The sequence below is a fragment of the Ceratotherium simum genome, chromosome 6, assembly GCF_057802395.1.
Source record: "Ceratotherium simum simum isolate JZ-2026a chromosome 6, ASM5780239v1, whole genome shotgun sequence".
In the NCBI taxonomy this organism is placed as follows: Eukaryota; Metazoa; Chordata; class Mammalia; order Perissodactyla; family Rhinocerotidae; genus Ceratotherium; species Ceratotherium simum.
In genome coordinates this window covers 29,054,666-29,068,133 of record NC_141905.1, presented here as the reverse complement: position 1 = coordinate 29,068,133, position 13,468 = coordinate 29,054,666, and the positions used below count along the sequence as shown (strand labels likewise).

General features: G+C 35.4%; 1 protein-coding gene across 3 annotated transcripts in view; it reads right to left on the bottom strand.

Moving 5' to 3' along the window:
• Window positions 1–13,468, bottom strand: part of MICU1 (mitochondrial calcium uptake 1) — a 252,362-nt gene that overhangs the window by 171,920 nt on the left and 66,974 nt on the right. For all 3 annotated transcript variants that reach the window (XR_015552458.1, XM_087432045.1, XM_004426996.3), the window contains exon 3: window positions 9,960–10,134. Coding sequence is in view for 2 of the 3 variants with exons in the window: in XM_087432045.1 (XP_087288171.1) it covers window positions 9,960–10,134 (175 nt within the window). In the remaining variant the exon portion in view is untranslated. The remainder of the gene's footprint in view (window positions 1–9,959; window positions 10,135–13,468) is intronic.

The window sequence follows — 13,468 nt, the reverse complement described above, 5'->3', positions numbered from 1 at the left end:
CTGATCCATGAACACAAGATATCTTTCCATTTGTCTGTGTCTTCAATTTCTTTCATCAAAGTCTTGTAGTTTTAATCATACAGATCTTTCATCACTTCCTTGGTTAAATTTATTCCTAAGGATTTTATCGTTTTTGATGCCATTGTGAATGGGATAGTTATCTTTATTTCTTTTTCATATAATTTGATATTAGTGTATAGAAACAACAAATTTCTGTATGTTCATTTTATTTCTTGCAATTTTACTGAATTCATTGATTAGTTGCAACAGTTTTTTGATTGAGTCTTTCAGATTTTCTTTATATAGGATCATATCATCTGCAAATAACAATTTTACTTCTTCCTTTCCTATATGGATGCCTTTTATTTCTTTGTCTTGCCTAATTGCTCTAGCTAGAACTTCCTGTACTATGTTGAAAAAGAGTCTTGAGAGTGGGCACCATTGTCTTGATCCTGATCTTAGAGAAAATAGTTCAACCTTTCACCAGTGAGTATGATGTTAGCTGTGGGTTTGTCATATATGGCCTTTCTTATGTTGAGGTATGTTCCTTCTATACCAATTTGTTGAGGGCTTTTACCATGAAAAGACGTTGTATTTTGTCAAATTCAGAGAACTTACATAAGTCAATATCAAAAAAAACAAACAACCCAATTAAAAAACGGGCAGAAGATCTGACTAGACATTTTTCCAAAGAAGACATACAGATGGCCATCAGGTACATGAAAAAGTGCTCAACATCACCAATCATCAGGGAAATGCAAAACAAAATCACAATGAGACATCACCTCATACCTGTTAGAATGGCTATTATCAAGAAAATAAGAGATATCAAGTGTTGGTGAGGCCATGGAGAAAAGAAAATCCTTTTGCACTGTTGGTGGGAATGTAAATTGGTTCAGCCACTATGTAAAATAGTATGGAGGTCCCTCAAGAAATTAAAAATAGAACTACCATATGATCCAGCAATTCCATTTCTGGGTATATATCCAAAGAAAATGAAAACAAGATGTCAAGAAGATGTCTGCTCTCCATGCTTATTGCAGCATTCTTCACAATAAGCAATATATGGAAACAACCTAGGTGTCTATCAATGGATAAACGGATAAAAAAGATGTGATACACATACATACACGTGCACACACAAACACACACCATGGAATACTATTCAGCCATGAGAAAGTAGAACATCCTGCAGTATGGGACTACATGGATGGACCTTGGAGGCATTATGCTAAGTGAAGTAAGTCAGACAAAGAAAGACAGATACCGTATGATATCACTTATACGTGGAATCTAAAAAAGCAGAACTCGTAAAAACAGTGAGTAGTGTGCTGGTAACTAGGGGCTAGGGAGTAGAGAAATCGGGGAGATGTTTAAGAGTAAAAATCTGCAACTAGTAGTAAAATAAGTTCTGGAGATCTAATGCACAGCATAGTGATTACAGTCAACAATACTGTATTACAAACTTCAAAGCTGCTAAGAGACTACATCTGAACTGCTTTCATTAAAAAAGAAATAATAATTATGTGACACGATAGAGGTGTAAGCTAATACTATGGTGGTAATCATACTGCAATATATAAATGTATCAAATCAATCCGTTGTACATCCTAAACTTACACAAAGTTATATGTCAATTATATCTCAATTTTAAAAAGACACATGTAATAAATAGTAATAAGAATGAAAAAAATTGTGAGTTGTATGATACATTTAAATTTTTATTTTATTTAAAAAAAAAGAGACAAAATTATTAATGAGAGGAGACATTACACTTGATACCACACAAATGCAAAGGATTAAAAGAGACTACTATGAACAATTATATGGCACAAACAGAACAACCTAGAAGATATGGATAAATTTCTAGAAACATACAACCTACCAAGACTGAAGAAATAGAAAATCTGAACAGACTAATTACTAGTAAGGAGACTGAATCACTAACGAAAAATTTCCCAACAAAAAAAGTCCAGGACCAGATGGCTTCACTGGTGAATTCTACCAAACATGTAGGAATTAATACAAATCCTTCTCAAACTCTTCCAAAAATAAAACAGAATAAAACACTTCTAAACTCATTTTACAAGGCCAGCATTACTCTAATACCAAAACCATACAAGGACACTACAAGAAAAGAAAATTATGGGCTAATATCCCTGACGAACACAGATGTCAAATCCTCAAAAAAATAAAATATTAACAAAGTGAATTCAACAGTACACCAATAAGATCGTATACTATGATCTAGCAGGATTCCAGGGATGAAAAGATGGTTCAACATCCACAAATCAATGTGGTATATACTACATTAAGTAAATAAAGGATAAAAATCATACAATCATCTCATTGGATGCAGAAAAAGCATCTGACAAGAATCAACATCCTTTCATGACAAAAACTCTCAACAAACTGGGTATAGAGGGAACGTACCTCAACATAATAAAGGCCTTTTATGACAAGATTACAGCTAACATCATGCTCAATGGTGAAAAGCTGAAAGCTTTTTCTCTAAGATCAGGAACAAGACAAGGATGTCCTCTCCTGCCACGTTTATTCAATATAGTACTGGAAGATCTAGCCAGAGCAATTTGACAAGAAAAAGAAATAAAAGGCATCCAAATCAGAAAGGAAGAAGTAAAATTGATACTATTTGCAGATGACATGATATTAAATATAGAAAACCATAAAGACGCCAACAAAAACTACTAAAACTAATCAATGAATTCAGCAAAGTTGCAGGAAACAAAATCAATATGCAAATATCAGTTGCATTTCTATATACTAACAACAAAATATCACGAACAGAAATTATGAAAATCCCATTACAACAGCATCAAAAAGGATAAAATCTTTAAGAATATATTTACCCAAGGAGATGAAACATCTGTACTTTGAAAATGATAAAATATTGATTAAAAATTTTGAAGATGACAAAAATAAATGGAAAAATATTCCTTGCTCATGGATTGGAGGAATTAATTTTTGTTTTGAGGAAGATTGGCCGTGAGCTAACATCTGTTGCCAATCTTCCTCTTTTTCTTTTTTCTCCCCAAAGCCCCAGTGCATAGTTGTATAACCTAGCCATGGGTCCTTCTAGTTCCTCTATGTGAGATGCCGCCTCAGCATGGCTCAATGAGCAGTGAGTAGGTCCGCGCCCAGGATCTGACCCAGCAAACTCCAGGCCGCTGAAATGGAACACGTGAACTTAACCACTGTGCCATTAGGCTGGCCTCAGGAATTAATATTTTTAAAATGTTCATACTACCCAAAGTGATCTACAGAGTCAAAGCAATCCCTATCACAGTTCCAATGGTATTTTTCACAGAAATAGAAAAAGCAATCCTAAAATATGTATGGAACCATAAAAGACCCCAAATAGCCAAAGCAATCTTAAGAAAGAACAAAGCTGGAGGCATCACACTTTCTGAGTTCAAACTATATTACCAAGTTATAGTAATCACAACAGTATGGTATTGGCATAAAAACAGAGACATAGATCAATGGAACAGAACAGAGATCCCAGAAATAAACCCATGCATATATAGTCAACTAATTCATGACAAAAGAGCCAAGAGTATACAATGGGAAAAGGATAGTCTCTTCAAAAGATGGTGCTGGGATAACTGGAAAGCCTCATGCAAAAGAATGAAACTGGACCGCTATGTTACACAATACACAAAAATTAACTCCAAATGGATTCAAGACTTGAACATATCCCCTGAAATCATAAAATTCCTAGAAGAAAACATAGGCAGTAAGCTCCTTTCATTAGTCTTGGCAATGATTTTTTTGGATTTGGCACCAAAAGCAAAGGCAATAAAAGCAAAAATCAACAAGTGGGACTATACCAAATTAAAAAGCTTCTGCACAGCAAAGGAAACCATCAGCAAAATGGAAAGTCAACCTACGGAATAGCAGAAAATATTTGCAAACCCTATATTGGATAAAGCCTTACTATTCAAAATATATAAAGAACCCATACAACTTAATAGGAAAAAAAACCAAACAACCCAATTAAAAAACGGGCAGAGGACCTGAATAGGCATTTTCCCAAAAAAGACATCCAAATGGCCAACAGGTATATGAAAAGGTGCTCAAAATCACTAATCATTAGGGAAATGCACATCAAAACCACAATGAGATATCACCATCTCACACCTGTTAGAATGGTTATCATCAAAAAAAGAAGAGGTAACAAGTGTAGGCAAGGATGTGGAGAAAAGAGAACCCTTTTGCACTATTGGTAGGAATATATATTGGTTAGGCAATATGGAAAATTATGGAGGCTCCTCAAGAAATTAAAAACAGAACTACCATATGATCCAGCAATCCCCTTCTGGGTATATATCCAAAGGAAATGAAATCAGTATCTCAAAGGGATATCTATACTCCCATATCCATAGCAGCATTACCCACAATAGTTAAGGTATGGAAACAACCTGAGTGTCCATCATGGAATCTCAAGGGACTCCAAAAAGCCAAAACAATTTTGAAAAATAGCAACAAAGTTGGAAGACTCCCACATCCTAATTTCAAAACTTACTACAAAGCTATAGTCATCAAAAGAATGTGGTACCGGCATAAATACAGACATATAGACCAATGGAATAGAGAGCCTAGAAATAAACCCTCACATATATGGTTAAACGATTTTTGTCAAGGGTGTCACAATCATTCAATAGAGAAAATACAGCTTTTTTAACAAATTGTGCTGGGAAAATTGAATATCCACATGCAAAATAATGAACCTGGACCCTTATCTAACTCCATGTTCAAATATTAACTCAAAATGGGGGCCGGCTCCGTGGCTTAGCGGTTAAGTGCGCGCGCTCTGATGCTGGCGGCCCGGGTTCGGATCCCGGGCGCGCCCCGAGGCACCACTTCTCCGTCCAACGCGAGGCCGAGTCCCACGTACAGCAACTAGAAGGATGTGAACCTATGACATGCAACTATCTACTGGGGCTTTGGGGGGAAAAAAATGAATAAATAAAATCTTTAAAAAAAAAAAAAATGGATTATAGGGCCGGCCCCATGGCTTAGCAGTTAAGTGTGTGCACTCCGCTGCTGGCGGCCTGGGTTCAGATCCTGGGTGCTCACCAACGCACCACTTCTCCAGCCATGCTGAGGCCACGTCCCACATACAGCAACTAGAAGGATGTGCAGCTATGACATACAACTATCTACCGGGGCTTTGGGGCAAAAAAAATAAATAAATAAAATTTTTAAAAAAATGGATTATAGACCAAAATGAAAGATCTAAAACTAAAAAACTCTTAGAAAAAAATAGGACAAAATCTTCATGACATTGGAATTGGCAATGTTTTCTTGAATATGACACCAAAGGCTCAAGTAACGAAGGGAAAAAAAAGATGAAGTGAATTTCATGACATTTTAAAAATTTTGTGCATCAAAAGATAATGTCAACAGGGCCAGCCCTGGTGGCCTAGTGGTTAAAGATCAGCGCATTCTGCTTTGGGGGCCTGGGGTTTGGTTCCCGAACCATACCACTTGTCTGTCAGTAGCCATGCTGTGGGGGTGGTTCACATAAAAAAAAAAGAAGAGGAAGATTGGCAACAGATGTTAGCTCAGGGCGAATTTTCCTCAGCAAAAAACAACAAAAAAAAAGGTTAACATGGTAAATTTTATGTTATATGTATTTTACCACAATAAAAAATAATTGGAAGTAAAAGAAGAGAGAGTCCAGAGGAGTAGGTGAAGAACTAATGAGAAAAAATATGAAAGAGCAGTTAAAACATATGGAAGACAGGTTCTGAGGATCCAGCATACATTTAACAGAGTTCCAAAAGAAATGACAGTGAAGAAATATTGAAGCAATGTGTGAGAATTTTCCAGAATTGAGGACTTGAAGTTTCAGAAAGGACAATGAAATTAAAAATAAAAATATAAAAAATGAAACAAAATAAAATAAGAGAGAAGCATGCATAAACTAACAATAACATGCCATGAAGTAAGTGATATGAGTGTCCTAATTCTTTGCACCTGAGAATTTTGTTTAATTAAAATAAAACACACAAAATAATGAGGCTATGCATGGGAATAATAAACAGTAAATTTAGGACACTGGTTTACCTCTGAAGAGGAAGAGAGAAAAATAGGATTGAGGAGAGTATACAGTAATGTATTTTTTAATATTCATTTCATTTCTTCTTTAAAAGAAACCAAAGCAAATATAGCAGAATATTAAAACTTGACAAAAACGAGTGTTGGATGCATCTATGTTCATTATAGTAGTCTCTATTTTTTTTCTCTGCATATTTGAAATACTACATAAAATGAATCCAATGATACTCTTCATGGAAATAGAACAAAGAATACTAAAATTCAGATGGGGCAAAAAAAGACCCCAAATAGCTAAAGCAATTCTGAGAAAAAAGAACAAAGCTAGGGGCTTCACAATCTCTGACTTCAAAATATACTACAAAGCTATAATAATTAAAACAGCACAGTATGGAGCCAGCCCGGTGGCGTAGTGGTTGAGTTCGCACACCGCACTTCAGCGGCCCAGGGTTCGCAGGTTCGGATCCCAGGCGTAGACCTATGTACCACTTATCAAGCCATGCTGTGGCAGCGTCCCATATAAAATAGAGGAAGATGGGCTCAGATGCTAGCCAAGGGCCAATCTTCCTCAGCAAAAAAAAAAGAGGACTGGCAACCGATGTTAGCTCAGGGCTGATCTTCCTCACACACAAAAAAACAACCCAGCATGGTACTGGTACAAAAACAGAAACACAGATCAATGGAAAAGAACTGAAAGCCCAGAAATAAAACCACACATCAACGGACAGCTGATCTTCGACAAAGGAGCTAAGAGCATCAGTGGAGAAAGGAAAGTCTTCGATAAATGGTCCTGGGAAAGCTGGACAGCCACATGCAAAAGAATAAAAGTAGACCATTTTCTTTCACCGTACACAAAAATTAACTCAAAATGTATCAAAGACCTGAAGGTAAGACTTGAAACTAGAAAACTCCTAGAAGAAAATATAGGCAGTAGTACACTCTTTGACATCAGTCATAGAGGGATCTTTTTGAATTCCACATCCACTTGGACAAGGGAAACAAAAGAAAAAATAAACAAGTGGGACTTCATCAGACTAAAGAGCTTCTGCAAGGCAAAGGAAACCAGGATCAAAATGAAAAGATAACCCACCTGCTGAGAGAAAATATTTGCAAATCATATACCTCACACGAGATTAATCTCCATAATATATAAAGAACTCACACAACAGAACAACAAAAAAACAAAAACAACCTGATCAAAAAATGGGCAGAGGATATGAACATTTTTCTGAGGAAAATATACAGAAGGCTAAAAGGCACATGAAAAGATGTTCAATATCACTAATCATCAGGGAAATGCAAATCAAAACTACACTAAGATATCACCTCACACCCGTTAGAATGGCTATAATCACCAAAACAAAAAACAACAATTGTTGGAGAGGATGTGGAGAAAAGGGAACCCTCATTCACTGCTGGTGGGAATGCAAACTGGTGCAGGCACCATGGAAAACAGTATGGAGACTCCTCAAAAAATTAAAAATAGAAATGCCTTATGATCTAACTGTCTCACTTCTGGGTATTTATCCAAAGAATCTGAAAACAACAATCCAAAGAGGCTTATGTACCCCTATGTTCATTGCAGCATCATTCATTATAGCCAAGATGAGGAAGCAACGTAAGTGTCCCTTGACTGATGATTGGATAAAGAAGATGTAGTGTATATATACAATGGAATACTACTCAGCCATAAAGAAAGACAAAATCATCTCATTTGCAACAACATGGATGGACCTGGAGGGTATTATGTTAAGTGAAATAAGCCAGACAGAGAAAGACAAACACTGTATGATTTCACTCATATATGGAAGATAAACTAACACACGGACAGAGAGAACAGTTTGGTGGTCACCAGGGGGAAAGAGGTTGGGGGGTGGGCACAAGGGGTGAAGGGACGCATTTATATGGTGACTGACAAACAATAATGTACAACTAAAATTTCACAATGTTATAAATTATTATGACATCAATAAAAAAATAAATAAATGAAACAAAATAAAATAAAAGAGAGAAGTATGCACAAACTAACAATAGCGTGCCATGAACCAAGTGATATGAGTGTCCTAACTCTCTGCACCTGAGAATTTTTTTTGTTAATTAAAATAAAATAAAACACACAAAATAATGAGGCCATGCATGGGAATAATAAATAGTAAATTCAGAATACTGGTTTGCCTCTGAAGAGGAGGAGAGAAAAATGGGATTGAGGAGAGTATACAGCAATGTATTTTTTAATATTCATTTCATTTCTTCTTTTAAAAAAACCCAAAGCAAATACAGCAGACTGTTAAAACTTGACAAAAACCAGTGTTGAGTGCATGTATGTTCATTACAGTAGTCTCTATTTTTTTCCTCTGCATATTTGAAATATTACATAAAAATCAAGAGAACATAAAAGTACAAAAGCAAAAAGTTTAAATGAAAAGTGAGGATGTCAGAGACAGCATGTAGAGACTGGAGCAGTTTGATATTTGTAGGGAAAGACTGGGAAGTAGCTAGAAAAAAAATGCATGATAAAAAATGCAGTTTGTTATTTAATTAAAGATAGAAGAATCTTTAATATGTCTATGAGGACTATGTAAAAGGATGAAGAGACAAACAGTAACTGAGAAAACAGGATAGATAAAGAGTAAGTGTTGAAACAGGTTCTTGGGGAGACAGGCTGACCTGTGAAATGGTTATCCTTGAACAGGGGAAACATAGCTCTTCCAATGAGACTTTAGTGAAAGAAATAAGAATCATTTCAGACATGGATTAGCAAGGTTTTATACTATTGGAGTTACAAATTAAGTAAATTACACTGATAGCTTTAATTTTTTCTGTTAAGTATAAAATATGGTCATCTGTTGAGCAGAAAGCGACAGTAAAAAATGGAAGTTTCAAAAATAAATGTTTATTTGGGTCATTTTAGCTTTACCTTGTAAAATGGAAAGGTTGATTGTAATTGAAACTGCTGGCACAAGGTAAATTTCAACTTTCCTCAGATTCACTCAGGGCAAAAGATTAAACAAACATATCATTGTGGAAACACTGGGATAGTTGACAATTAGCTTGTAATACATAAGTTTTGTTCAAATTCACCTCAATCAGAAATGGATTTGGGAACTGAGAAGACATATTTAATAAAACTTCAACCAAACAGACAAACAGAAAATCCAAATTTCTCTAAGGAACTCTTCTTGCAAATATATACCACACATACACGACACAGACATAACTCAAATTACCTTGTTAGATTGACTAGCTATATTTTAGCAAGCAAAGGCAATTCCCTGAATTTTAACATTAACATACAAAATGTCTACGAAATTCACTCTTTTGACTTTTCATCATTCATGTCTGCTGAATTCAACTGCCCAATATCATAGGCATTATATAGCGGAACTGAAACTTTTCAGAGGTAGACCTACATAACAGCATGTTGTGTTAAAGATATAAAATGCCAAATTCATTTAAAGTTTCTGCTGTCCTCAAAATTAGTTGATTTTCTGGAAATATTTACATATTTCCAAAACAATTTTATTCTGCCTTTACAACTTGGCATCATAGACCAGTAATACCACAAATACTCAACATATATGAGAACATTTAGTATCAGAAAGATTCAGAAAGCAAGAATCACCTTAGGTAGCTGAATTGAAAAAGATACATATATATGCTAATCCTGATTACCAATCCTAGATCCTTTTCTCTACCTCCATAAATTTCACATTCCAAGAGCACATTTGCCTCAGAACATGACGAAAAATAGCAAAGAGATGAATAACTTCAAAGTGAATATGAACTATCTGAAATACATGATAAAAGAGACTCAACTGTATTACTCTAATTTAGGATTAACTATAGTTCTGATTAATTTATAAGACTGTGTTCCATACTTTTCTGTCTCTGAATCCAGAACGTTTCTTCTTCTTCTCTTCTGGACAAGGCTCAAGACAAATATCTGCAGCCTTTTTTTCATGGTTATGAACTTCCCCTTCATCTTTATTCTTCCCTTTATCACCAAGTTCACTTTTTAGGTTGTTTACAGATGGTGGAGCTTCTGCAAGGGCCCTGGATATGCAAAAAAAGAAATCTGTATTAATCAAGAAGGTCCATCATATTAACCAAGTAAAGATTTTCAGATACAGCCTAACAGGAGCAATAGCAACGAAATTTGTGAAAAGTTCTACATGAAGAGGTTCCTCAAAAAATTAAAAATAGGGCTACCATATGATCCAGCAATCTCACTTCTGGTTATATATCCAAAAGAACTCAAAGCAAGGTCATGAAGAAATTTTTGCACACTCATATTAACAGCAGCATTATTCACAATAGCTAAAACGTGGAAGCAACCCAAATGTCCATCAATAGATGAGTGGATAAAGAAAATGTGGTATAGACAGAGAATAGAATAATATTCAGCCTTAAAAATAAAAGACATGACACCAAAAGCACAGGCAACAAAAGCAAAAATAGACAAGCAGGATTATGTGAAACTAAAAAGCTTCAGCGTAGCAAGGACACAATCAACAACAAAAGAAGGCAACCTACAGAATGGGAGAATATATTTGCAAATCATATATTTAATAAGGGGTGAATATTTAAAATATATAAGGAACTCTTACAACCCAACAGCAAAAAAAACCAAATAACCTGATTAAAAAATGGACCAAGGAACTGAATAGACATTTCTTCAAAGATACACAAATGGCCAACATGTATATGAAAAGGTGCTCAACATCAAAAATCACCAGGGAAATGCAAATCAAATGTCAATGAGATATCACCTTACACCTGGTAGGGTGGCTTTTATCAAAAAAACAAAAGATAACAAGTAGGTGAGGATGTGGACAAAAGGGATCCCCGGTACACTGTAATTGAGAATGTAAATTGGTAATGCCACTATGGTAAACAGCAGGAAGGATCCTCAAAAAACTAACAATAGAACTATCATATGATGCAGCAATCCCACTTCTGGGTATATATCCAAAGGAATTGAAATAAGGATCTCACAGAGGTATCTATCCTCTCATGTTCACTGCAGCATTATTCACAGTAACCAAGACATGGAAGCAACCTAAATGTCTATCAATGGACAAAGAGTTAAAGAAAATGTGGTGTGTGTGTATATATATATACATACACACACACAATGGAATATTATTCAGCATTAAAAATGATGGAAATCCTGCTATTTGCAACAACACAGATGAACCTATAGGACATTATGCTAAGTGAAATAAGCGAGACACAGAAGGACAAATACTACATTATACCCCTTATATGACAAATATAAAACAAACTCATAGAGGTAGAGAATGGAATAGTGGTTTCCAGGGGCTATGGGAGGGGGAAATGGAGAATTATTAGTCAAAGGGTACAAAGTTTCAGTTATACAAGATAATAAGTCCTACAGATCTACTGTACAGCATAGTGCCCATAGTTAATACTGTATTGTATACTTAAAGATTTGTTAAGAGGGCAGGTCTTATGTTAAGTGCTTTATCACAAAAATCCCCCTAATAATAATAAATAAGAGGGCAGGAGGAAACTTTTGGAGGTGATGGAGAGGTTTATGGCATAGACTGTGGTTATGATTCATGGGTGTAGACTTATCTCCAACTCATCAAGTTGTATGCATTAATTATGTACAGCTTTTGTATGTCAAAAAAATTTTTATTTATTTATTTTTTTTATTTATTTTTTTGTGAGGAAGATCAGCCCTGTGCTAACATATGCCAATCCTCCTCTTTTTTTTGCTGAGGAAGACTGGCCCTGGGCTAACATCCATGCCCATCTTCCTCCACTTTATATGGGATGCCGCGACAGCATGGCTTGCCAAGTGGTGCGTCAGTGCGCGCCCGGGATCCAAACCAGCGAACCCCGGGCTGCTGCAGCAGACCGCCCACACTTAACTGCTTGCGCCACGAGGCCAGCCGGCCAAAAAAATTTTTTTTAAAAAGGAAACTCTGAGAGAAACAAAAAAGGAAAGGAAATTCTGTCACAGGCACAGATGTTAGCTCAGGGCAAACCTTCCTTAACCAAAAAGAGGAAGATTGGCAACAGATGTTAGCTCAGGGCAAATCTTCCTCAGCAAAAAAAAAAGCTTAGGATGGTAAATTTTATGGGTAATAAACATAAACAATAAAATAAATAAATAAAATAAATAAAAACAATAAAAAAATTCACTGAAAGAAGAAACATGGGACGAGAAGAATCAAAAAAATATATTCAAATAAAAACTTGTACATGAAAAAAAATTCTACATGAAGACAACTGATCTGATGGGCTTTCCAGGTTCATTCAATTATCAACAGCAAGAAAAAACTGAATGCTCAGTAGAAGCCCCTGGCTGATTAGAAATTGAAACTTGACACTCTATTCTCTGAAGATTTTTCCAACTTTCTCATCCAAGGTAATGACTATTCCTTCAAAATCCTACACTATTTAGTGACTGAACCATAACGTAATTTAGTGCTCTATACGGTTATTTATGTTTTCTCAGAATCTATCTTGCTTTTTAACTATGAGGTAGACTCAAATGACATTGTTGTTTTTACAAATCAAAAACTTTCAAATATCAGCAATGTCGTATGGTTCAACCTAATAGAGAAGGTCATTAAGAAGAGAATGGACACTGTATTCTTTTCAAGTATCCAGAGTTCCCAACCCAGTGCAATGTGTCTATGGCTGATTAAGGAACACAAATGGAAGCCTTCATCTATGTTGACCAGAAAAGGGGTTGGAAAAAGTACACTGGGATTAAGATACCACAACATGAGAAAGTTTTTGATGTATTCCTTTCACATGACTATGCAGAGAAGATTTAAACAAATAGTTTTTATTTCATTTACTTGCAAATAATATTTTCTAAATACCAACAAAGGCAAAAGATTATTTGAATTTGTAAGCAAGAACAATAATTGATTTTTTAAAGGTTAAAACCTAAAAATAAACAAGTTTTTAGAAAGCAACAATAAACTACCACAGTGACTTAAGATTTTTTCCAACTTGGTTCAAAAGTGACCTTTTGACTTGAGATCAAATTTCTTCTAAACTTTGACCAAGTGATAGACTGGATCATTTCACTGCTTTATTTCCCTCTGAAGTCTTGTGTAGCTAAAAGATGATGGACTGGTAAAGTGGAGACCCAAGCTATTCATCCACGAAGAAAAGAGACAGCATTCATTCCATTCATCATTCAAGTGCAGTATGAGCTACACTAGTTACTAAGATGAAAATAAATAAGGCTGTCTCTGTCTTCAAGAAGTTCACAGCCAATAAGGAAAATAGACAAATAAATGGATAAAGGAACATATAAGGACAGAGAAGAGGGTCAGGAAAAGCCCCACAGAAAGGCTAATTCATGAGCTGACTTCTCAAAAACCTAAAGTTCTGGGGTCGG